Source organism: Nilaparvata lugens, chromosome 12 (genome assembly GCF_014356525.2).
Source record: "Nilaparvata lugens isolate BPH chromosome 12, ASM1435652v1, whole genome shotgun sequence".
NCBI classification, from domain to species: Eukaryota; Metazoa; Arthropoda; class Insecta; order Hemiptera; family Delphacidae; genus Nilaparvata; species Nilaparvata lugens.
Window position 1 is genome coordinate 10,131,492 of NC_052515.1, and position 25,569 is coordinate 10,157,060.

Consider the following 25,569-nt stretch of genomic DNA (forward strand, 5'->3'; position numbering starts at 1 on the left):
CACTTAGATATTCTATCAAGAACACAATTATTGTGACTTACTGTTCTTTTTATCTTAGTTCCACTGTTCTTTATCTTCAAGTTCAAAAAACCAAGATTTTTTAATCTGGGATTAACATAATAATTACAGGGTTTACCAATACAATTTCACAAATAATTTACCTTGAGTTTCATTATTTGATCAGAATGATTGGAGTAGTAGAGAGCACATAAACGTATCTGAATTCGGGAGTGAAATAGATCGAGCCTCAAGGTAATATTTTTTCTTTCTCAATCTTTTCAATGATGTGCTATTGTAAAAATTAAGGATATCATTCTACCTTGTAATTAGAGAATTTATAAATATAATTAGGTAAACCATAGATAATAATTCACCTTTATAGATGGCGGTCCAGTGAGATCTTCTCTGTCAGTTAGTACGGATGAATTTCTCTCATCGACAACTATCACATCCATTTCTGAGTCATCTAGGAACAAAATAAAATTAAAAATCGTTACTACATTAATAAATTTTTGTAATATTACATTAATAGTCAGACTGAACCACAAAACCCCAACCCTAGAAGAAGCAGCAAACATGTAGATTCCAGTATTTTTGTATTGTGAGAGTTTATGTGGATAAGGCTCATGTAGGCCTAGCTTATAGAATAGTATGAAATTCAGACTAATTAAAAAATGATTCATTTGTACTTTTTTGTAAAAAAGAACAAAATGCTTTTACCCACAGATATCGCGGCTTGGAAAGATTCATACTACGAATTACAAGACGGTACCTTACGTTATAATATCTGCCAAGTGTGAGAGTTTTGGAAGCCTTCCACTTTCACATTATCACAGGACTTTTTTTGAGAAACTGGCACAACGTCTCAATAATAAACAACACTTGTTGATCAAAAACTTTTACTTGTTCAATATATTTTATTCAGAACTAAAATATAGATATATTCTCAAATCTAAACTAAAATCAAGTCAACTCAAAAGTCACAGATAATCAGATTCCGATAGTTGAATTATATCACATTATCATTATTTTCTGGACTATTTTAATGAATCAAAATTCGGGGAGGAACAGTTTTGGGCTGTGCCTGTTGGTCCTCCACAAATTATTTTACATAATAATTTTGTATCATTGAATCAATAAAACTATAAACTATCATCATTATACTACTACATTACTACATATACATTAATTTAATAGTCGTTGAAATTGAAATTCAAATTTATTTACATTTCAAGTATCAGACATTGAAATTGATATGTTAGAGTACAGTGGAAGAGTGTTTGGCAATAGAAAATAGAGATCACATGCAGTAATAAATCATAGTTCTGTTCATACATCGATCATGCATTTGAGGGATAAGGATTTCAGTTGCAGGAAAAAAGGTTTGCAGGGAATTCATAAATTCAAGAGCAAGACTTGAATCTTTCACTATAATGAATGAAAAAGACTAAGAAATTGTCAAGAACCACAGATTTATTGATACTTAGAAAGACCGGTTTCGGTTATTACACCATTGTCAATCTCTGATTAACACCAGTTTATTGATGGTGTTTGACAATCTGTGGTTTTTGACAATTTCTTAGTTTTTTTCATTCAATATGAATAATTACCACAATATCAACTTCTCAAATACACAAAAAGTTTTACTATAACTATAATACTAGATGATGTACTTATTGTATGAATCAATAAAGAATAATATATCGTATTTCAAATTACTATTAACCAATATAGCTTGGGTAGTTGATATGAATGATTTTATGGAAAACTAGGCTACTATCTCATGATTATAATAATACTTATAATACTCTGAGGGTGATGCCCACATAAGCTTTTAGGCTTGTGCGTGGGTAATGAGTGAGAGATGACGACTACTTTTTAGGTAGACGGGACCGACGGCTCATTGTCTCCTCCGAAAGACGGGGTGGCCGTATCTATGTTATTGTGCTGTGGTCATAAACTTTTGCCCCGGTCGAGATTCGAACTCGGGTTCTCTTGATTATTCGACCGGCGCGTTATCACTTACTCCAACGACCCACCCAAATTATAACAAACTAAAAACTTATAGATATCAGGTACCGTATTGTATTTATTTTGAACTTATATAATATATTTTTCTATAAACATGCGCCTAGCCAAAAAAAATATCAAAAAATTAAGGTAACGTATTCATTCTTCAATGTTGTTTTCCATCACGAACTGCTTATTATTAAATCACTTTTTGCTATTAGAAAAAACGACTAGCAGTCAGATATATCAACAATATACAATCAATAATATCAATATACAATCAGATATATCTGACTGCTAGTCGTTTTTTCTAATAGCAAAGAGTGATTTAACGTATTCTATTTCATGAGAATTATTGATTGTAGCCTTATACATGAAAAGATTAAGACCTGAAGCAAAAGGGAAGACAGGAAATTGCTTTTAACTGATGAAGGAAATTGGGAACGTGAAATTGACAATTGCAGAAGAAATTTTGAGAAAGAGGAAGGTGGCGGAGACAGAATGATTGTAAAATGCACACATCTTATCATCTTATAACTATAAATGCATAGACCTAAACATCAGGCACTCGTCTGTATGTAATCTTGAAGTCGTGAAATGCAGTCAAATTTTTAAAGTGATGATAAATAAATTCTTTGAAAAATATGTAGTTCAGTCGAGAATAATTATACCTATTCAATGCGCAATGATTTTTGAGGAATTTGAATAATGGTTCAACATAATCTTACCAATATCAGAAACGGTAGGTACTCCACAACGCCAAAATTACAAACAGACACAAGCTACACATAAACGAAATGCAAACATCATTCACGAATAAAAAGAATAAACAAAATGAGGGAAGCACATTGCATTAAATAATTAGTAAAACTGTGAAATTAAAAGGCGTACTCAATTCATGAGAAGGAGAGACTGTTTAAAAAAACATAGAAATACAGCTACTCTAATGATAATCAAGAAAGACCGATTTACAAAGGCCTACTGTCCAATGCACGCGACTTCAACCTTTAAGGTTTTGAATGGAAATAAATTGGAAGTTGCATTTGTTCAAATGCTAATTAATGAATAATAATTATTAAACGAAAATCCCAATTAAATGCTGTAAATCACCCCGAAGACTTCTGCCACTGCAAATATTGACAACAGGGTAAACAGCTAGATGAAAATTCGATGAGCGATACTATACAAAAATTATTTTTCAGCCCGGGCTGTTTACCCTGTTGTCAATATTTGTAGTAGAAGTCTTCGGGGTGATTTACAGCATTTATTTGGGATTTTCGTTTAATTATTCTTCAAGGTTTTGAAAATGTTTCAAATGATTTTAATGTTGTGTCGAAAGCACTCAGCTTTAACCTTTTTAAAAATGTTTTGAATAAGCTCTCTTTTCCATGAATGGAGTAAAACAAAAGGAGGCAGCATTCAACGTGGAACAAACTATATTGAGAGAATATAGACCGGACAGGAATAACTTTCAACAATCATTCATTAATTGAAATAAAGCTGAATATAGAAGGGGAAACATCTAACAATCATTCACAAAATTGAAATAAAACTAACTATAAGAGGGGTAACATCCAACAATCATTCACAAGAATAAAATAAGACAAACTATAAAAGGGGGAAAACATTCAACAATCATTCACAAAATTAAAAATATGAAGGGCAACATATAACAATCATTCACAAAATTAAACATATAAAGGGAAACATACAACAACCATACACAACCAAAAACAAAATCGAACATAAAAAGGGGTTCACAAGAACATCCAGGTTGCAGTAAATATATTATATAGAACATAGCTGTCCTATGTTTAGTAGATATATAGTGATATACCTTGCCGTGATAGGCCGGGATAACGCAATGCTTTTCCATTGTTGATATTATTGTTATTATTGTGTTGTGGATGAGGGTGGGGGTGGTTGTGGGGGTTTTGAGGGGGAATTGTGGAGGAGTGGGGATGGGAGTTGGGCAGGAATTGTGGGTAGACGTGGTGGGACCATTGCGGGAAGAGGGGACGGGATCCGTTGCTACAGTCTGGCATGGGACAGAAACAAACCGGTTTCAAAAAAACAGTTTTCAGACATAAAACAGTTGGTGAAGATTGTTGTAAAATGTGTGTGAGAAACAGAAGTTGACATAGTTGAATAATATATTAGGAATGGATTCATTTTTTATCAGCGGAAATACCAAATATATTAAAATGCACATTCGGAAAAATTCAAGATTGATTCAATGTTAATCTAATTAAATAATTGATTAAAGAGGAATAGCTAAAGGTTGTGTTCTCATTCAGACACTTTGTCATCGATCTATGAGGGTACGCGACTAGGTGCCACCCCGACTACTTGACACCCCGACTACTTGTCCCCTTTTAAAACCGGTTTTTAGGGGACAAGTAGACGTGAGCCATACCCGTCTAGTTGTCTCCTTTCTGAGGAGGTGACAACTAGTCGGGGGGGACACCCTGTCGTAAGAGTGCGAGGTGTCAAGATGTCGTTTATGGTGGGGACTAGTTGGCACCTTTGGTCCAGTAGGTGTCAAGTAGTCGGGGGGACAACTTGACGGCAGTGGCATATTTTTACGAGGGTACAAGTAGTCGTCTACGGTCACGACAACCTATCCCCTCGACTCCACTCCACAAGAAATCACCATTCCGGCTGGCTCTTCATGGTTATGCAACCATGGTGCATAAATCAGAAATGATGCAGAAATCTCTGCCTGTTTGTTGAAAACATGATTATCAAACACAAACCTACAATAGCAGATCCGTCTGATCCGATGGCAAAAAATGATAGCCTATATAATATCTAGCAACTTTTTCTTCTTCATGGCAAAAATTCATATATAATATCTATAAACCTTTTCTTCAGAAGAGTATAGTTGATTAATCGAGATTTTATTTAAAAAATAACATAACTACTAGTGTTTTCATACACTTCAACTAGTTTGTCAACGCTTTTCTGTTTGCATCTCCTACCAACTCTGTTTCTTACACTAATCAACAACTGAATTTACTGCTACGATTATGTAAAAAGTTTATGTTGAAACAATATTGAAAAATGTAGCAGTAAATTCAGTTGTTGATTAGTGTAAGAAAACGAAGTTGTTAGGAGATGTAAACAGGAAAGCGTTGAGAAACTAGTTGAAAACACCAAGAATTGCGTTTTTTTTTAAATAAAAACTTGTTTAATCAACTTTTCTCTTTGAATTGGAGAAATATTTGCTAAATATTATATATGATTTTTTCCATCAGTTCTGCTATTGTAGGTTTGTGTTTGGTAACCAGTTTAAACATGTTTTCAACAAACAAACATGCATACAGTTGATCTGCATTATAGAACGATGGAAAAGTGTCTGATTGAATCAGAACACATCCTTCAGCTATTTTTCTATAATATATTATTTTATTAGATTAACATTGAGTCAATCTGGACTTTTTTGGAATGTTCATTTCATATATTCGGTATTTCCGCTGATAAGAAAGAAATCCACTCCTAATAGAATCATATTTTTATTAAATTTTGTGTATAGTCTGTAGTGTAAGGACTTTTGATTTCTTAGGTATTAATTGATTCTAATTTTCATAAAAATAGGGAGAGTATTTTTAATAACTTGATATAGATATTCTATAAGAATATTCCTTTAATCTGGCATCCCGAACAATTCTACTCTCACTGAACTTCAATAAGAGTCTTAGAAGTTGAGTAGTAATTCTGAGGAAATAAATCCAACAAAATTTATAATCACAACAAAATTTCAATAACATTATGATGATGAAATAATGTTATCAATGAAAAACACAGTGGAACTTGAAAACCACAAAAGCAATGAGAAAAGATGGTAAAGTAAAATAAGCTGAATAGAAATGAAATATGACTTGAGTTCAAAAAAATAGATATCAATTCAAATTTTGAATTTTTTACTTGGTAAATGATGAATTTATATAATTCAGGTCTGCATTCATTTATACTCCTCACCTCCTCAACCATAAATCCAGACAATATACATAACTTTCATAATAAAATCATAGAGTGATGTCTTATTGAAAGTATCATGATTTATGATCACCATGTTCAAAATGTTAGTCATGTTTATGTTCATCATACAGTATTTCTATTGTCATGTATTTATTTGTTTAATTCCTTCAATATTATGCCTTGAAGATTACAGTTTAGATCCAAAAAGGAGTACATCGCAAACATCTTATCAAATAAATTGTAACAATAAAAATGTAACTTTCAGGGGTGACAAGCTGATTATATGAAAAAATAATAAAAAACAATGAACAAACATTTATTTCACTCCAAATTTACAGGCACGTCAAGATATTGAAAATTAACAGAAACAAGAAATTCCCAATTTCTCAAAACATATTTATGAAAAAAGGACCATTCACTGCGAGCAGAGTGTGTGTGAGAGTGAAATAGAAGATAGGAGATATGGATTCGAGTGTGCTCTGTCTAAAAGCGAGTGTTTTTACAGAAAAAATATAATATTCAGCCACTAGAATTCGATAAATAGACATGCCGATGTGATAATACAAGTTCCACTGTACCTCGGTGAAAGACTGGAATGAAATTTCTCTACACACTTTGAAGAAACATTCACAAAAATATAAAAAATCTTTTAAATTTTTATCAACAAGTGACAGAAATTTGATAGTGTCCAAAAAATGTCACGATTTTATGGGGTTGGAATGGTTTAATATTTCTGTCAACCTAAAGTTGTATTTTCCTTTGACTTTAACATGAGAAAGTCTGCTTAAACGACCGTTAGTTTTCCAAATTGAAAAATAAATCAATTGAAAACAGTAAGATTAATCAAAATTGGGATGATTTTAATTTAACTTCCAATTCATGTTATTCATATCATCAAATTAAATGATAATGGTTATCATACAAATTGATAGTAATGCTTTGATTAGGATGATAACACACAGCGAATAAAGGTGTAAAGTTAGGCTATAGGAGAGATCTTGAAGGGTTGAAAGCTGAAAGCAAAGTGTCATTAAAAGTAAAAATTGATCATTCATGTTTGCGAATATTTAGAACTGAAGAAATTTAAAAACCATAAGATACTATGGAAGAATGGTTGAGAAAGGAAGAAGATTAACAATAATAGGAATTCATGAAGATGAGTGGGAGAGTAAATTGAAAGAAATAGAAGGAAGAAACGGAAAAAGAGAAGTGAGCATTCCAGTAATACTTTGATTCATGTTAATTAAAATTTAAATTCTAAAATTGAGATCTCAATATCAAATAGTATAATTATTTTAAAAAGTTTTGAGAGTGAGAAAGAAATTGGATAATACCATAGAGAAACAATAGCGTAAGTAGATATCCCATGGTATAGGGCGTTTATGTCGCAACTTTTACTGTTATCTCAAGCCGATTACTGTCGATTATTGTCAATTTTTACTGTTTTGACCGGGTAAGAGTGTATGAAAGGCACAATATGAGAGACTACCAGCGTCATAGAGCTTCACGGGAAAGAACTACGTGGACTATCGGCTTGAGATAACAGAAAAAGTTACGACATAAACACCCTAAACCATGGGATATCTACTTACGCTATTGTTTCTCTATGATAATACTTATGGGAGGAGACTAGTAAATATATATTTTTCTGGTTTCTGAAGATCTTCAGTCCACACAAATTGACTACGGTATTCGAACGATAGAGAATGAAAATGGAAACAATTAAATGTTATACCTAAGTTAAACGTTATAAATATTGAAACAAAGAGAAGAATCGTGTTTCCAGAAACAAAACACAATGTCGAAGTTCTTCATTTCACACAACATCAAGAAACGATTGAAAGACAACAAAATCTCAGAAGATAGATTCAAACTTGAACAATACAATTCGGAAGTTCTTCTCACTTCCGTGAACACACAACACTGAGCCTCACTTCTAGATACTTCAATACAATAATTCAACAGTTAAAACTCCAATCTCAATCTTAAATAGAACAATTTTCTCAAGATTGTTTGTAACATTTAACACCCAAATAAACTAAACATCAACACACAGTGTAAACATTTCATTCCAGTCTTTCATGGTTTTAGAAACAATGTGTTTTACATTTAAAATTCACGTACATTGAAAATCAGTTTATAGAACTATATAATAATTGAACTAAAAAAACTTGAATGAAAAACTAATCAACCCATAGGAAACGTAAAATAAACTAGGAAAACTGAAAATAAACCAATATGACATCTAAAATGATAATAGAAAAATGAAAAAAGGAATATTGCAAATAAACATAAGGAAATGTATGTGAAAATTGGAATACGCCTACACAGAGACTAGGAAAATAATTAAAAGCATCCAAGAAAACTTTGGAAATGATAGTGTGACATGATGAAATGAAATCTTGAAGAAAAATAAACATATCAAACATTGTAAACATTTAAAATCAAGGTCAAAAAGACAAAAAAAGAATAACATTGAAGATTAAGGCCCGGTTGCACAAAAGCATGTTGAATTACAATCATGATTAAATGTGAGGAGCACCAATCAGCAGATCAGCCTTCTCTTCGAAAAAGTCTTCTCTGATTGATTCTCGTGGCATGATTAAAATTCAACAGACATTTGTGCAACAGGGGCTAACATACAAGTTATAAATGAATAATTTATAAATGAAAACATCAATAAATTACTAAAGAAAACATGTATTAATAAAAAATATATAAAAATTGTAGTAGGCTACCCTTTATTAAAAACTTAAAAATTCTTACTACAAGTTTTTATATAGTTTTTATTAATTTGAACAAAAGCAACCCATATAAGTAAAGTAATTTTATGTATTAATAAATATCAATTTTGTAAAAATTAATGTAACTTAACTTTAAACAAACACTTATGAATTACCAAAGAAAAACATGTATCAATGAATGTTAATTTTGTAAAAATTTGGGAAACTTAACATTGAAAATCAGGGTGGAAATACATCATGAATTGAGATAGGGTTGGTACATACCAGGAGGACTGTCGCCGACCGCGGGCTGATGAGGGTTGGCCTGAGGGTGCGCACCGTTCATGCGAATCTGCTGATTGGGTGGAGGTGGCAGAGGTGGACTGGGGGGAACAGTCATGACGGGGGGTTCGAGGATGTCGCGGTACTTGGACACCATCAACACCGAGATGAAGTAGACGATCGCCAGCGACAGAAACTGCGCTTGTTTTGTTTCCTCCTAGAACACACATTCATATAAAATCTCTAGTTTATTCTAATAATTTCATAAATCAAATAATGAATTCACATCAATTCATTGTGACTGATTTCAAATGACAGATGAACTATTTGATCATATCATTTCATTGTAATTAATTTTATAGAACATAATAATATCGAGTGATCTGGCTGGCTCAGGTCTGGTGTCAGAGTTTTCAGGTCGCAACTGATCAATTTCAGGGCCTCTGACATGACCTGAAGACTGCTTTTTAGGCAGCTGGGACCAACGACTTAACGTGTCCATCCGAAACACGGGGGTGGCCCGAGATAAATATCTTGCCCGGGCCGGGATTTGGACCCGGGCCTCTGAATCATAAAGCCAGCATCTGATCCACTCGACTACGGCCTCTCCTTATTATAGAACAATAAAGATTTTCTATTTACATGAATTCATAAATCAAATACAATTTTTGATCCACACGAATTCATAAAACAAATACAGGTTTCTACTTATTCTTAATAGGGATAATCAATAGTTTTATGAATTTGAATATTTCAGATTAGATTGAATAAACTAATTTAATTTAAGATTTAATAAACTAGACGTGTCATAAAAATATCAGAAAGAAGGGTACTATAGTGAGATTGACGTTTCATATCAGTGGTGTTGTATGTTGGTACTGATTCATGTTTGAGTTGGCAACAAGAGAAGGAAGCGCGGGCCAAGCCTGGGTGAATCGTTATAAGGTTATGTATGACCTGAACTGTTTTGTCTTCTTGTCTACATGTCTATTTGTCTAATTAATAAACAACTTGTCAAATTACTAATCGTCTACTTATTCAACAACACACAACAAGTGGAAATGATAGGACGGCATAGCTACCACTTTTCTTTTGCCAACACCCTCTATAGAAGAGCTGTGATACAAGTAACCACGGTATATCTACTATAATATTAATTTTCGATTCTTGTTAATATTTATCAATCATATCACAAATGTATCATTATTGAGCATGAGTATATATTTTTCATGATTCACTAATGAATTCTCATACTTGAGATTAAATTGGCAACGGTGTGAAGCTAAAAAAGAATGGAGTTGGGCCTATCTGCTTTGTCTAATGCCAGCCAAGGATATGGCAAACCAATGTTAATTAGGTGCTGACCTTGACGTGAATTTCACCGTATTATAAAGTTTGTTTGTCGAAAGGAGAACAACAATAATATAAAGTTTAGCACTGGTGTGCCTGATAGTGCTATTAATATTGATAAAATTCTCATGAAAGCTTTCAATAAGCTAGCAATTTATCTCCTTTTTCACTTACCACATCACGATAGATGACTGCCCGCAGTCTATTTACATCCATGTCTTGGAGAAGTTTCTCGGGGTCCTTGACTGGACTTGATTGACTCGACAGGTTGTCGACAATGTTCTGGAAATTGAGTAGAACTAGGTTAAAATATATATAAAAATAATAATCTCTCGTATTCAACAAGGACTATAAGGCTAGGCACACACCAGTTAGTCAAGACAAGACAAGACATGATCAGACACGTTTAGTCACAATACTTCACATAGTTGTTTATGAAGACATGTCTAATTGCAATGACTAATCAGTATGTGCTGCGTCATAAGCAACTGTGTGAAGTATTGTGACTAAACGTGTCTGATCATGTCTTGTCTTGTCTTGACTAACTGGTGTGTGCCTAGCCTTAGAGTTTTTTGTCAACCCCAGCGATTTTTAACGTACTGAGAGGAAAAATTAATAATTTTCTCGTGCATTCACTCATTTCTGCTCACTTTATAATTTCTCATAACTCTTTTGATTTTTCTTCACTTTCCTACGACTGGAATTTTTTATTCTTGAAAGAGGAACCAGATCCTCCATATAGTCAAAACAAAGTGGAGCGGTAGAAAGTAACAGAGAAAATAGCTGAGAGTGTTTAAATAATGCATGTATCAGAAGGATTAGTGAACGAGATCGGTACAGTGGAAATATAATTGTTCTCATGAGTTCTAAATGGACTACTCCCACTCAGCCCGGCCGAGCGAATATAAAATAATAATATCCTACAGTAGTTCCATTAGAACTTATGGCAATGATATTCTGACTGCACCAGACACTCTCATTGAGGCTGTGCAAAGGCTAAAAATAAACTTTTTACTGGTGATATTTTTCAAAGTTTTCCGATTTGTAAATCATCAAGCTATCAAAATTAAAAAGTTTTCTCAGGAAAACATTTTTTCCGATCATTACTTTTTGAGATATGTGCGCCCAAAGTTCAAATTTTAGGGATAGAAAATTTCAAATTCGGTAAGAGTTGAATCTATGAGATTTAGAGGATAAATTCTTCATGGTGTTGTTGATTGAATAAAAAAATCTGAAAATATCAATTTTTGAAAAAGTTACTAAATTTACCATAAATGACCAAAAATAACTCAACTAAAAGTTATTTTTAGTAAATTGAATAACTTTATCAAAGAATGATATTATCAGAAAAAAATGATTTTATTCAATCAACAATACCATGAAGAATTTATCCTCTACGTCTCATGGATTTATTTCTTACCAAATTTGAAATGTTCTGTCCCAAAAATGTAAACTTTAGGCGCACATATCTCAAAAATGAATGATCGGAAAAAAATGTTTTCATGATAAAACATTTTTATTTTGATAGCTTGATGATATACAAATCGAAAAACTTTGAAAAATATCATCAGTAGAAAGTTTATTTTTAACCTTTGCACAGCCTTAATAAATACTGATACGTGGGAACACAGCTCAATTATTCATTCTATATTAATTGAATTTCTGCCTTTATTTTAAACCCAAGAGGGCGAAGTTGAGCCCTCTCTCACACCCAACCATGAAATGTATTTGAATGGACTCTCAGGTTGTATGATTTAATCCTTTAGTGAACAATAAATAAAAAATAATCAATTAGTAATTCAAAACTATTACCTTGGGCGAAGTCTGTGCACCCCTAATCAACGACTGCAGATGGGCCGTTTTGTGCGCATGCGCGGAGACTGTGTTGCCAGGGGTGTTGAGAACACCCCCCAACACACCCCCCCTGCACCGCTCCTTGCACTCGAGACAGTTGCGCACGGCGCATGTGCAGACTAGTCGCAAACATTGCCGCAAAATGCCTCCGCTCGACATGCTCTTCTCCGACTCGAGTTCGCCGAAGTTGAGCGAACTGGCGAACACGAGCACGTCGGCCATGTTGACAAGTCGTTGTAGAAACGACACGGCCACTTCGATCGGCATGCCTTGTGTCGGCTCCATTACGTCAAGTTCGCTCTGCAAACGTCAAACGATTTTCATAAATTATAATATTATGGAAAACACAATTTTAAACAAAAAACACAACGAAGTTGTGAATACCTCGACTACACATCGTAGAAAAAAAACAAATCCGTGAGTTAGCAGCAACACATAAAAACATCGCAGCTAGGAATGGATCAAGTAACCATAATCTTTAACATAATAAGTATTTATACAATATATCTTTGGAGACAACAGGTCAAAACCCACAACTGTCTCCTAAGTATGTCATTAGTTTTTGATGGATAATAATTTTAATAATGTCAATAATAGTAATAACATTCGGCAGAAATAATAATGATTGATCATTATTATTTATATATGAATAATTTATACACGTTTTAGTAATACTTAACGCTGTTGTCAGAGATGTACGTAGAATTGTTCCACAAAATTGTTTTTCAAAATAAACATACAGTACCGTATTTTTATTCAAAGATCGTTTCAGAGTTTCTATTGGAAGTAAGAAGGAAGAGAAGAAAAAGTGAAGGAAGGAGTAGGTGGAAGAGGTGGTAAAGGAGGGGAACAAGTAGGGAAGAAGGATGAGGAAGAAGAAAGAAAAGGGGGAGCAAAAAATAGAAGTAAGAAGAAAGTGGAGGAAAAGAATGAAAAGCAGAAGGAAGGGAAAGAAAAAAGTAGAAGAAGAAAGTCCAGGATGAGGAAGAGTAGGAAGAAGTAGAAGCAGAAGGAGGAGGAAAAAAGAAGAGGAAGAGGAAGAGGTGATGAAGAATAAATAGGTGCAGGAAAAGAAGGAAGAGGATTAAATGGGGAAAGAAGAAGGACTAGGAGAAGTAGAAAGTGGAGGAAGGAGAAGAGGTTAGAGGAAAGAAGAGGAGAAAGAAGAAGATAAAAGTGAATATGATATAGATATTATATTAATCAATAACTTTCTCTCATAGGAGAGGAACACTGACATTTGGCGAAGTGGCAGAAGCCAGCAGAGGCAGTAAACCTCCGCAGGCAATGATCAGATTGTCAGCCAGCTGTGATATGAGATGCACTGTGTTCACCACGAATATCGCATTCTCGCCGCTGTTCACAAAGTCCAGCACGCTCTTTGTACTGTGGCTAAAACAAACCAAAAGTCCGGATCCTGTAGTTTTGCCTATCGACGGAGGGCCTCTAGACTACAATACTACCAGTTCAAAAACATCGAACACTTTTGAAAATGTGTAACAGATGCTCTTTTGTATCTTCTCAAAAGCAACGTGTTGCATCCGAAAAGAGCCCAGCATCTCCCGTTTTCCAGACAGGCAAGCTACCCCTAGCAATCTATTTAGATTTTGTTTAATGATTTATTATTTAAGTATTTATTAGCATTTTAACAATTGTATGTCCATCGATAAATGATTGAAATGATTATCAACCATAACCAAAAATTCACCAACGATTTGTCTAATGATGGACAAGGATAGAAAACCAGTGTCAATAAGGTGCTGACTTTTTGAAGGGAATCTAACCATAGATATACATAAATAATTTACTATAAATATACATTATCTAGTATGAAATAATATTGAATAAAAATACTAAGAAATTGTCAAAAACCACAGATTTATTGATGCTTAGGAAGACCGGTTTCGGTTGTTACACCATTGTCAATCTCTCATAAACTGGAAAGGGTTTATCAGAGATTGACAATGGTGTAACAACCGAAACCGGTCTTTCTAAGTATCAATAAATCTGTGGTTTTTGACAATTTCTTAGTATTTTTATTTAATATGAATAATTACCACAATATCAACTTCTCAACTACACAAAAAGTGAAATAATATTCTTGTATCGACTTGAATCCCTACCTTCTCCACACTTGTATATCAGTTTCCAACGAGAAGAGCACATCAGAGAGTAGCCGCTGATGAATGTAGGACCACTTGAATTCGGGAATACGGAAGGGGGGACGCGAGGGCCCCGGACTGAACATGGGTCTCTGCCCTCCTCCCTGCGACGAGCTCCCCCCTGCGCTGCTGGGGGCGCTCTGATTGGTGCCCTTCATTCGACGGGCGTCTGCGAAAGAAAACCACATTTCATTAGAAAAATGTTTTCATGAGATTTGTCAAAAGTATCATATAAGCTAGGGAATGAATTATGCCGGTCAATTTTATGTGGAGTGGAATAATAGAAGGCTACAGAATATTCTATTTTGAGATATTTGGAAAGTTGTATTTACGTTTACTATCAGTATCAAGGAAAAGAGTTCATTTTTATGAGAAAGTTAAATGTTTAATTTCTGATTATTCTGATGAATGGTTCAGTAAATTATAATTTTAAATGCATTTTTGATACAAAAAAATATTTTTTTGTATTCAATTATAAATATAATGTTTTATATATAATTTTAAAATTATTGCTGATATAATTGGTGAATGATTATAATATTTAATAAATATTCAAATATATAAATTGTCTGATAATATAAATTTAAAGTAATGCAGGACCATGCATAGTACTGTACCAACTTTCTGCCATAGAGTAAAGCATGAATAAGTTTTACTCAATGCGTAACAAAGCATTATTAATATAAACTAAGCTAAAAGAATCTACTACAGCATAATTTTTAGGGTTCAATGATTTGTACAATCATTCATGAAACACAAAATGTCTCTACTTTGGTTTAATTACGGATTGAATTAACTATAGCGTAACAAAATTTAAAATAAATGAGTATTGGGGAGAAATGAAAGCCAATATGGAGTGATGAAGCTGAAAATAATTTCTCGATTAAAATGAATTATAACAAATTAAGAATCAATGAGAATTGGAACAGTTTTGGGATTGAGCTAATGATACTTCTCTGTTATGCAGTTCTAAATGATTGAATAAATTAATAAATAAACATGCGTCACTATATATTTGAAAACAAAATGCTAGAATTTTCTAGAAATATTCATGGGTATTCTACACATGGATGATTTCTCACCATGAAAATGAATGGGGTCAACTTGAGTTGACATAGAGGCACTCGCAGGCCTCAAAACAGGTGACGTCCGAACCACTGAAAATCCACCAATTTTCACCATATTTCAGTATTCAAAATACACTTGAACAATTGATCGATCAACAAGACTAAAAGCAGGAGAAAATCCATGGATATGAATAGCAGTTATCATATACACTGATATGAGGTACTAGCCTACTGGTTACAAAAAATATACTGGTTATCAACAATAGATACCGGCACTAAATTATACAGTAGTCCTATACCTAAGTTTGGAAAACTTTTTTAAAGGTATAGTTCTCAGAAATTATGACGGAAAAGAGTATATTATTTCAAACTTATTGATAGTAGTCACTTTAATGCGATATATTATAATATTTTATCAGACAGCTAGCTATATGTACAATATTTACAAATAATTTATATTGAACAAAAGATTATTTTACAGTGATAATTTCCCAGATAAGTATTTCATTTTATCACTATCATATATTCATATTACTATTATCATCATTGCAAAGGAATTCTCACTAGATTTGACATTCTAAAAATAACAAGCTACAAGAATACAGTCAACACAAACATTATTTCAAAATCTTCTGAAAAATATTTCCACTTTTCTCACAATACAACTGAAATTTGAAGAATATTTTCACTTTTCTCATAATTCATAATACATAATCACATTTTCTCATAAAATGTTGAAGAAGGATGTGGATCAATTCTGAATTTGCATGAAAAGATTTCCCTACCACTGTAATTGTTTAGAATCTTCATTCATTAAATTTATTTCTATAAATTATTTTCCCATAAAATATACTCACTTCTTAAAGATTATTGAAATTACAACCATGATAGAAATTACATGACATTCGTACCATTTTCAAGTGTCAAAATGAATTATTATTTTCAAACTTTTCAAGATATAAACTAGTTGTGTTTATGTTAATAAGTATGAAGAGGGTATGAAGATGGTAATTCCTATAATAATTAAACAATGCATGAAACCCTTTTAAAATACTTCACTATCTAAAAAGCTTGTACTAACCTTCATCATCAACAGAATCATCCACTTGGTCGACTTCAGCCTGTTCGCCGACACTATTCACACCAACCGCCACACTTCTCGACAAAACTGCATCATCATGCACTTGCACATCAGTCGCATCATGATGCACTTCTGCATCTGTCTGCATGCTAACTGCATCTACCAAAGTTCTTGTATCATCGATGACAACACTGTTCGAATTACTGTCTGTACTCGGTGGGTCAACCAAATGTGTGCTACCAGAAACTGTTGAAATCTCACTGTACACCTTGGACGGACTGGTAAGCTCGTTTGTTCCTGTTGAAATGTCACTGGAATGTTCATTTGGCACATCTTTGACTTGATCAACTTCAGGTACAACACTTGCTGGCTCATCACTTTTTGTTTCAGGAGCAACTTCAGGCACCTTCACATCTACAGGTGCCTTGGAGACATCTTCTGAAACCTCAGAAACATCCTTTGTAGCATTGGGAACCTCTTCTACAACCTTCGAAACATCTACAGGAGCTTGAACATCCTTCTCTACCACCTGTGAAACATCTGCCGATGCCTCAACAACTGAAGGCACCTCAGAAACTTTCTCAGGACTCTTGGGAGCATCTTCAGATAATTTTTCAACAACTTCAGAAGCTTTTGTAACATCTTCAGCAGGAGATGAGACACCTTCTGCAGCTGTAACAGACGGTGTTACAGCTTGTATACCTTCTAAAACCTTGGAATCAACTTCAGCTGTCTTTGATACATCTTCTTGAGCCTTAACAGGTTCAGAAGCCTTGGAATCATCTTCAGATACCTTTGGAACATCTTTGGAGACATCTGAAACATCTGTAGGTACCTTGGAAACATCATCTACCTTCTCAACATCTCCAGGTACTTTGGGAACATTTTCTACCTTCTCAACATCTCCTGGTACCTTAAGAACATCTTCTACCTTCACCATATCAGACTTTGAGACATCATCAACCTTTTTGGAAATTTCTTCAGTATTTGAACTTGTATCACCAACAACACTACTCTCCACAACATCTTCACCTGTACAAACACTCTTAACACTATCATTTGAGCAACTATCACTTTCCTCCACATTTGTTTTCTCTGTCTTCACACCAACCTCCTTCTCATCTCCTTCCACCACTACAGCCTTCTTCACATCCTCTGCCTCCTCTTCCTCATCATCTTCCTCCTCCTCCTCCACTTCCTCTTCCTCATCAACATCCTCCTCATCCTGCTCTTTACTTGAGGTAGTTGTCGTCTCCTCAGAACCTGCACTACTCTCCTCATTGATGGCGATCGGTAGTTTTTCTGAGGTACTTTTCGGAGTTTCCTCAGAGTCCTCTTCTTTCCTTTCAATTTCTGTTGGTGTCAAATAGGCTTCAGATGTATCACTATCTACAACCTCTTTCTCAACCAACCTCACAACCTCGTGATGATTCACTACCTCAGCATTAATACTTTCCTCACTCGGCTTCTCAACACTTTTGATGATTTCATCCTTGACAACATCAGCAATGTTGTCAACCGGAATGATGTTGTCAGAAACACTCGACTCAGCAATCTGTTCATCGCTGGTTGTGTCTGTCTCGATGTCCTCTTGATGTTGATTTCTGGAGTTTTCCAGTTGAGCAACAGCTGGAGGGGCGTAGGCGATCACAACATCAGCTGGAGAGGTCTCAGGTTCGTCACTTTCCAGAGTTTCAGCATCACAATTGCAAGACTGCTCGATTTCTCTTATCTGTTCGTCTTTGTCGATACTGTTCTCCTGTAAAACAAAAAAGAAGATTATGTGAATATTTTTCTTGAACAAAGACCTATTTCAAACAATTTCTTGACAACTTCTACCTAATGAGTATGAGCAATTATTTACTATCAAGACATCTCTAATGCTTGAAAGTTGGTACAAGTTATATTTTTCAATGAAATATGTAAATCGATAAATCGAGGAATGAATGAGATTCAGCTGAAGTATAATAATTATTGATTTCTATGTTTCAAAGCTTGACAATCTCTTCTCAATAAGCGTGAGTAATTTTCCATTATCTAGCTATCTCTAATGGTAGTACAAGTTATATTTTCCAATGAAATATATAAATCAATAGATCGAGAAATGAATAAGTCTCAGCTGAAGTATAATAACCAAAATATCTTGATGAATTTTCATGATTCAAACCATGTTTTGACCATTTCTTCTCTATCAGCGCAGTGAGAAATTTTCTATTATCAAGCCATCTCTGATACTTGAAAGATAGTACAAGTTTCATTTCAATGAAATAGATAGATGCAATGAGAATCTAACCTGAAGCATGACAGTAGGCAGTGATGCCTGATGCTCCCAGCCCGAGATGATGTCAAAATAATTATATTGATAGTTTCATGTTTCAAAGCTTGACAATCTCTTCTCAATTATTTCAGCTATTGTCTATTGTCATTTCCAATGCTTAACAGTAAGTAAAAGTTTTTTTATCCATTGAGATGGATAAATATAATGAAAATCAAACCTGAAACATGGCAGTGGGCAGTGAAGCCTGGTGTTCCCAGCCCGAGATGGTACTGATGGGCCTCTGTTGCCTGAGTGCTGGATCGGTGATGTTATCTGACCTTTGACGTTCATAGTGCTCGTACATCTGGGCAAACTGCAGCTTGAACTCCTCGTAAGACACCTACAAAAATAGGGAAATCACATTACAACAAGTACCTAAGCCTTGAAAAGTTATACAATAACTACTTGAACTTGACTGTGGTACTTTTTTGGAAGTTGTGTTATGTTAAATGATTAAATACAAAAGTATTTCTACAATAATTTATGATAGGAGTTTCTTGTATGGATGGCTTCGTGTGTGGAATATAATTGGTCTATATCCTAATTAAAATTCTAATTGATAACTTTCACTTCAGATAGGTAGTGTTAATAATAAATAAATTCGTATGGCTTTTGTTGGTGGGGAGTCCCTTGCGGGAAGGTTCCACCGCCTGAATATATAATATGAGCCGTCAATGGGCCTTACGACTGTCATACTTCAGCCGGGACCGACAGTTTAACGTGCCCATCCGATAACACGGGAGTGATCTGGTTAAAAAACTTTTGGTATTGAGAGGGTTTGAACCCGGGATCTCTATGCTGCTACGCAGGCACTCTATCCACTAGACCACGGATCACTCCAGATAGGTAGTGTTGATGGTGAGATATTGTGATACCCATTCATAATGAAAACACTGGCATGTTGTCAAAATATCACTTATTTATTTAAAAAAATCACAAACATGTTTCAACACCAATGGTGTCAACTTCAGTGTGAGAAATTGTAAACTTTAAAATTGTAGGTTAGGATACACAGGTTGTGAAAAAGATAATTAATAATTAATCAAAAGAGCCTGCTAAATGATAATTTGATAATTTTCTTGACTTGAAATAATAAGAGTGTTCGAATATTAAATCAAATCATAAAACCCTGATAAGCTCTAGACAATCTGTTTCAAATTGAGGTGTATATTAAATTAAATCAAATGAACTCTAGACAGTTAATTCTAAATCAAGGTTCGGAGCACTTTTGGGCGAATGCCTGTGTTTTTACCAGGATCGCCTATGAACAAATCAATCTATCATACAACAAAATTCACTTTTTCTTTGTAGGTCTACTGATACTACTATTACTGAAATAGAATAAAACTCATTAGTACCCCTCTATATTAAATTGATGAGTCCAAACATGTTATGAATGTTTCTCAAAATGTGTCATACCATTGATTAAAAATGAAAAATTTATTATACCTTTAAATTATTAAAATAAAATATAAACTATCAGTACCCCTTCATATTATACTGTATTAATTAGTTGTTCCAAAGAATGTATATTAACTTTTCAATTTCAATTTATTAAAACACATAAAACAAGACAAAACAAAATAACAAAGAATTACAAAACAAATAAAATACAATAAAATGTTACAAAAAACATGGGCTTTGTGGTTGGGTGTGTTGAAGAAGAGAAAAAAAGAGAGGGAGATACCTATCCAACTATGGTTTCCCATGTAATAGGCAGGCAAAGAAGAGAAGAGAGAAGTAATGAGGAAAAAAGGGAAGGGAGAAATGGGAGGAAGAAAGAAAACAGAGGAATAGGCAAAATAAAGGTAAGCGAGTCCACTGAAAAATTAAGGAAAACTAATGAAAAAACAATGCTGGAGCAGAAATCTCGAGTCATGTATCTAAATGGAAGAAGAAATCACTGTATGTCCAGTTTTTTATATCCAAATTAATTTTTCCGCTGATCTTATTGTCCATGAGAAAGTGATTTGGAATAAGGTTACTACTATGGGGTTACTTAATTCACATAGGTACTAACAATGTAAATTAACTGCCTCCTTATACATTCAATATTAGTGTTATAGATTACATATTTGTTAGCAGTGGCCCTTGGATTATAATAATTAAGTGTAGAGTTTAATGTGAGAGGAAAATCGGATCTATATTTTATTAAGTACTCAATTACGGTTTTAATGCATAATTTGAATATAGTCATGACCTCAAAATCACTAAAAACCATATCCGTTGGATAGAACCTGGGTTTGATAAATACAGTTTTGATTATCAGTTTTTGTGCTACAAATAATTCAGCAATATGACAGTTGAAACAGCCTCCCCAAACAACTATGCCATATACTGCAGAATAGACTTGACTAGAGCATGATAAATAGAAACGATAATAGTATTATGATTTAATTGAATTATTAAAATGGAATAAAAATCTTCAGTAACCTATTATTCGATATTTAGTAGTAAAAACACGTTGTGCATATTTTCAATAATGTATTATAGGCCTACCTTTGATAAGAGCTGAAAATGAATCCTACCTTTGAGTGGACAATAGCTAGGGTGTCAACCCACACTCTCCAGCCGCCATACTCGTATTTGATAGCATGATGCAGCAGCATACGAAAGAGGGAGTAAACCATGTCTGAGATCTTCTGCTCCTCGCAGTTCTTCGGGTGGATGTAGGCCATTGCTATCAACCATTCCTGAGCGAAAATATCATGGATTTAGAGTTAGGCTAATCACAGAGTTTAACATTCATTTAATTCATCGGTTTAGCCTATACATTTTTTAATGATACACCAATCATTTAAATTATTGTGAGAGGAGTAAGTTTAAGATCATATTCTATATTCACTCAGTGTAGTATTTCATCTTGAAATCAATTCGCAGGGTGAACTGCGATGGACGAGTATGAAATAAAAAGCTTATCGCATAAAATAAAAGCATGAATATTATTGTGAATAATCATAATTATTTACATGTGATTATACATTCTAAATTCATATAATCCAAAGAAAAGTGAATCTTTGAAAAAATATATTTACCTGCCAAACCGACATCTGGAGAACAGTTCGTCTGTTTTCCCTGTTATTGTTGCAGAGCAGTGTCATATCTGATAAAAATAGTTTTTTCACTTCCAGCAGCTGCTCTGTCTGTTTCGACTGTCTTATTAGTGTAGCGACTACTTTCAGGATCACTGGAATAGAAAGACAAGCATGATGAGAACATAACTTATTATTTACCTAATAGAGTATTCTAATAATACAACTTGAATGTTTACATTTGAAAATCAAATATGAAATATTATAATTAAAAAAAAAACAATGTTGAACATACAATATTAAATTCTTTTAAGCAGCTGAATTTCTATTTTTTCAACTTTTATAATATAATTGCAACGTATCAATAATACGAGTTTACAATGAATGTCATGATATTATATAATGAAATTAATTATTGACATAATAAATTATATGAAATTAATTTTATTTTAGAGAATTATAATTTTATTTATATTGTTTTCCATTTTTCAAGACTAAAGCTTCACTCCTCCGGTCAAACCGTCCATAGAAGGTTTTGGAGAAGTTAATTCATCTGATGTTTATTTTTATAACTGGAATAGAGGATTAATAAGTTGTTTTGAAATGGAATAGTTATTTGTGCAACTAGTGCGCAAAGTGACAGTTTGCTGCACCAAAAGAAACGTTTATGCACGAGCCGTAGGCGAGGGCGGAATGGTTTCTTGAGTGCAGCAGATGTACTTTGCGCACGTATTTGACATCAAATTTTTCCTACAGTTACCATTGAATATGAGAAGTTGTTGATTATGGGTAAAATGATGGCTGAAATCTATCAAATGTTTGTCTGTATAATTTTGTTATTAATAACAACTTTATTTTTTTTTAAACTTGATAATCCAAATGATCGATAATTTATTCAAATTAAAAATTAAATTAATCCAATTAATTTGAAAATTTGAATAATTTTGAGTAAATCTTAATTTCTAAATAATTTTTCAACCAATCAATTTATGAACGAAAAACATATCATTTGAAGTAATGAATAATTGATAATATTCAAAATGTATAATTTAATGAGTTCTCATTTTCATTTATTTGAAAATCATAAAAAATATAGATAGAACAAATTCGCATTCAAAATACACGCCAACAATGTCAACAGCTGATTGGGATGGCTGCAAGATAATACGCAAAGTATTATTAAAGTAATACTTTGCGCACTAGAGCGGAAAAGTGATTCTTTGCGTTCTTTAATCAGTGCAGGAATGGTCAATTTTTTAGGTAACTGTAGGAAAAATAAATATCTACCCTTTTTTTAATTTTTTTACTTAAGACATGTTTCGGCCATGATGTCATTATCAACATGTCGTAAAAAACAATTTTAAAAAAGGGTACTTGGGTATTTATTTTTTTATTTATATTCAAGAGTAGCCCTAGAAAAAAATACAGTTTTATAAGCCGTTATATATTTAAAACTGATTTGTGGTTCATCACAGGGCCTAATATTCTGTATAATTATTCTTATCAGTGCCTATGTTCTATTTTTTTTTTTGCAATAAACTCCCTTCTTCTGGGGTTTCCCGGACGAAGGATTATGTTCCACTTTTCAGTGTGTGCAATGAAAGGATTCAATCATTTCCAAGTTTATACTCAGTGATAGCATAGAGAAACAATTGCATAAGTAGATATCCCATGGTATAGGGTGTTTATGTCGCAACTTTTACTGTTATCTCAAGTCGATAGTTCATGTAATTCTTTCCCGTGAAGCTGTGTGACACTGGTAGTCTCTCATATTGTGCCGTTCATACACTCTCACCCCAACAAAACAGTAAAATTCGACAATAATCAACAGTAATCGGCTTGAGATAACAGTAAAAGTTGTGACATAAACGCCCTATACCATGGGATATCTACTTACGCTATTGTTTCTCTATGGTGATAGTCACAACTACAAGGATTCATGTTTTCCAAGAAGTTTCCAACTCACTAGGATTCTCGAGCCTGTAGGTGCTCTCCGGCTCGGCATGACGGGTGTACAGTATCTGCTGACTGATGTGCTCTGTCATGATTTCATAGAGCACATTGTATGTGGACAGAGTGAGGGTGTCCTCGTTGAGCAGCAGACGCTCTGCGAGCAGTGTGTAGAGGTTGTGCGGACTCATCACGTCGTACTTGCGCTTGTGCGTGCTGCGACTCAGGAAGAAGCCGAGCAGTTTGAGCGCCTGCAGACGGATCAGCTGTGATTCAGACGCCAGCAGTTTGAACACGCAGCGGACGCCGTTTTTCATGTCGAATGCCGGAACCTGTGAGCAAAAGTTCAACGGGTAAAAGAAAGTAGACGGGGCCGCGCTACCTGTGCACTGGGCTATTGTTCCAAAAAGGTGCATCCTCAAACTCTCGACTAGCATACTTTATTGTCCTCTGATTCCGCTTCATTAATCTCATTAGTGGCCCCGTGTGCTTTCTTGAAGGCAATTCTAGCTGGTAGCACCAACTTATCTATTACTTTTCACCTTACATCTGTTACTTGTATTTTCTCACAAGCTGTATACAGACTAACTTAAGTTACATACAATTCGATACTTATTGAACGTACTATTTATTGGCGTCCTTTCAAAATTTATTAGATTGAACAAAACTTGGCAAACTTATGATGTGTATCATGTGTTTGACAAGTCCCATTCAATCTCGTAGAATTTATAAGGACGGCAAACTGATGTACGTTCAAAAATCGATGTGGGCTTTACACACCACGTACTAAATTTGTACTTGTCATCAATAGTAATGTGTGTGTTCATCCAATCACTGTATGCTATTACTAGTTTACAGCTGAAAGTGCCTTCAAGTAACCACACTGGTCCACCAATATATTGCTCGGAGTGGAAACCTTGACAATGGACCACGAAAATGTCGAAATTCAATAACAATAGGATACCACTGAAGGGTCTCTAGAGCATCTAAGTGTCCATCCATTGTTTTGGCGGCCCCGTCTCATTTATTTAACACAGTTCAACAATACAATATTGTCATACATCATACACTACTAACTGTCAATGTATTATGCCGCTTCTACATATTGGTCCAACGAAGACCAACGTCGGCCAGCGCCAATCTGTGGATGGGTGGTTTCTGCACGCTGGCTGTCGTTGGCCTATATTTAGCTGTGCCCAAATTGCAGGTTGGGCAAGGTTTCTGGGCCAATTGTAGACTAGGCATTATACAATCTAAATCACTGGTCACCGAATAAATACTAAAATTAAGTTCATCTAACGAGTAATTCTCATAGATCATGATCTTTTGAACTTATATCATTGAGCGAAATTCCAGTTTTTGATGAACAATATCTTCCGATTTTTATCATTTAAATGCATAATTCAAAATCCCTCTATCAAGACATCTCTAATGCTTGAAAGTTGGTACAAGTTATATTTTTCAATGAAATATGTAAATCAATAAATCGAGGAATGAATGAGATTCAGCTGAAGTATGATAATTGATGATTTCTATGTTTCAAAGCTTGACAATCTCTTCTTAATGAGCGTGAGTAATTTTCCATTATTTAGCTATCTCTAATGCTAGTACAAGTTATATTTTCCAATGAAATATATAAATCAATAGATCGAGAAATGAATAATAGTCCAGTCAACGAAAGATTATAGAGGGAGAAGTTTGGGACACAATTTTTGACCCCACAGCACTTTCAAGGATAGTGAGGGGGTGAACATATCAAA

The 25,569-nt window shown here is 34.0% G+C and overlaps 1 protein-coding gene across 1 annotated transcript in view; it reads right to left on the minus strand.

Annotated features, from left to right (window-relative positions):
* LOC111052237 (neurobeachin) overlaps positions 1-25,569 on the minus strand; it is a 790,401-nt gene that overhangs the window by 219,337 nt on the left and 545,495 nt on the right. Inside the window, 13 exon segments of the mRNA XM_039439449.1 lie at positions 375-466; positions 3,848-4,048; positions 9,000-9,213; positions 10,521-10,628; positions 12,159-12,500; positions 13,439-13,592; positions 14,324-14,531; positions 15,445-15,519; positions 16,511-18,269; positions 19,006-19,167; positions 21,356-21,520; positions 21,863-22,014; positions 23,826-24,141. Coding sequence (XP_039295383.1) covers positions 375-466; positions 3,848-4,048; positions 9,000-9,213; positions 10,521-10,628; positions 12,159-12,500; positions 13,439-13,592; positions 14,324-14,531; positions 15,445-15,519; positions 16,511-18,269; positions 19,006-19,167; positions 21,356-21,520; positions 21,863-22,014; positions 23,826-24,141 — 3,948 coding nt within the window.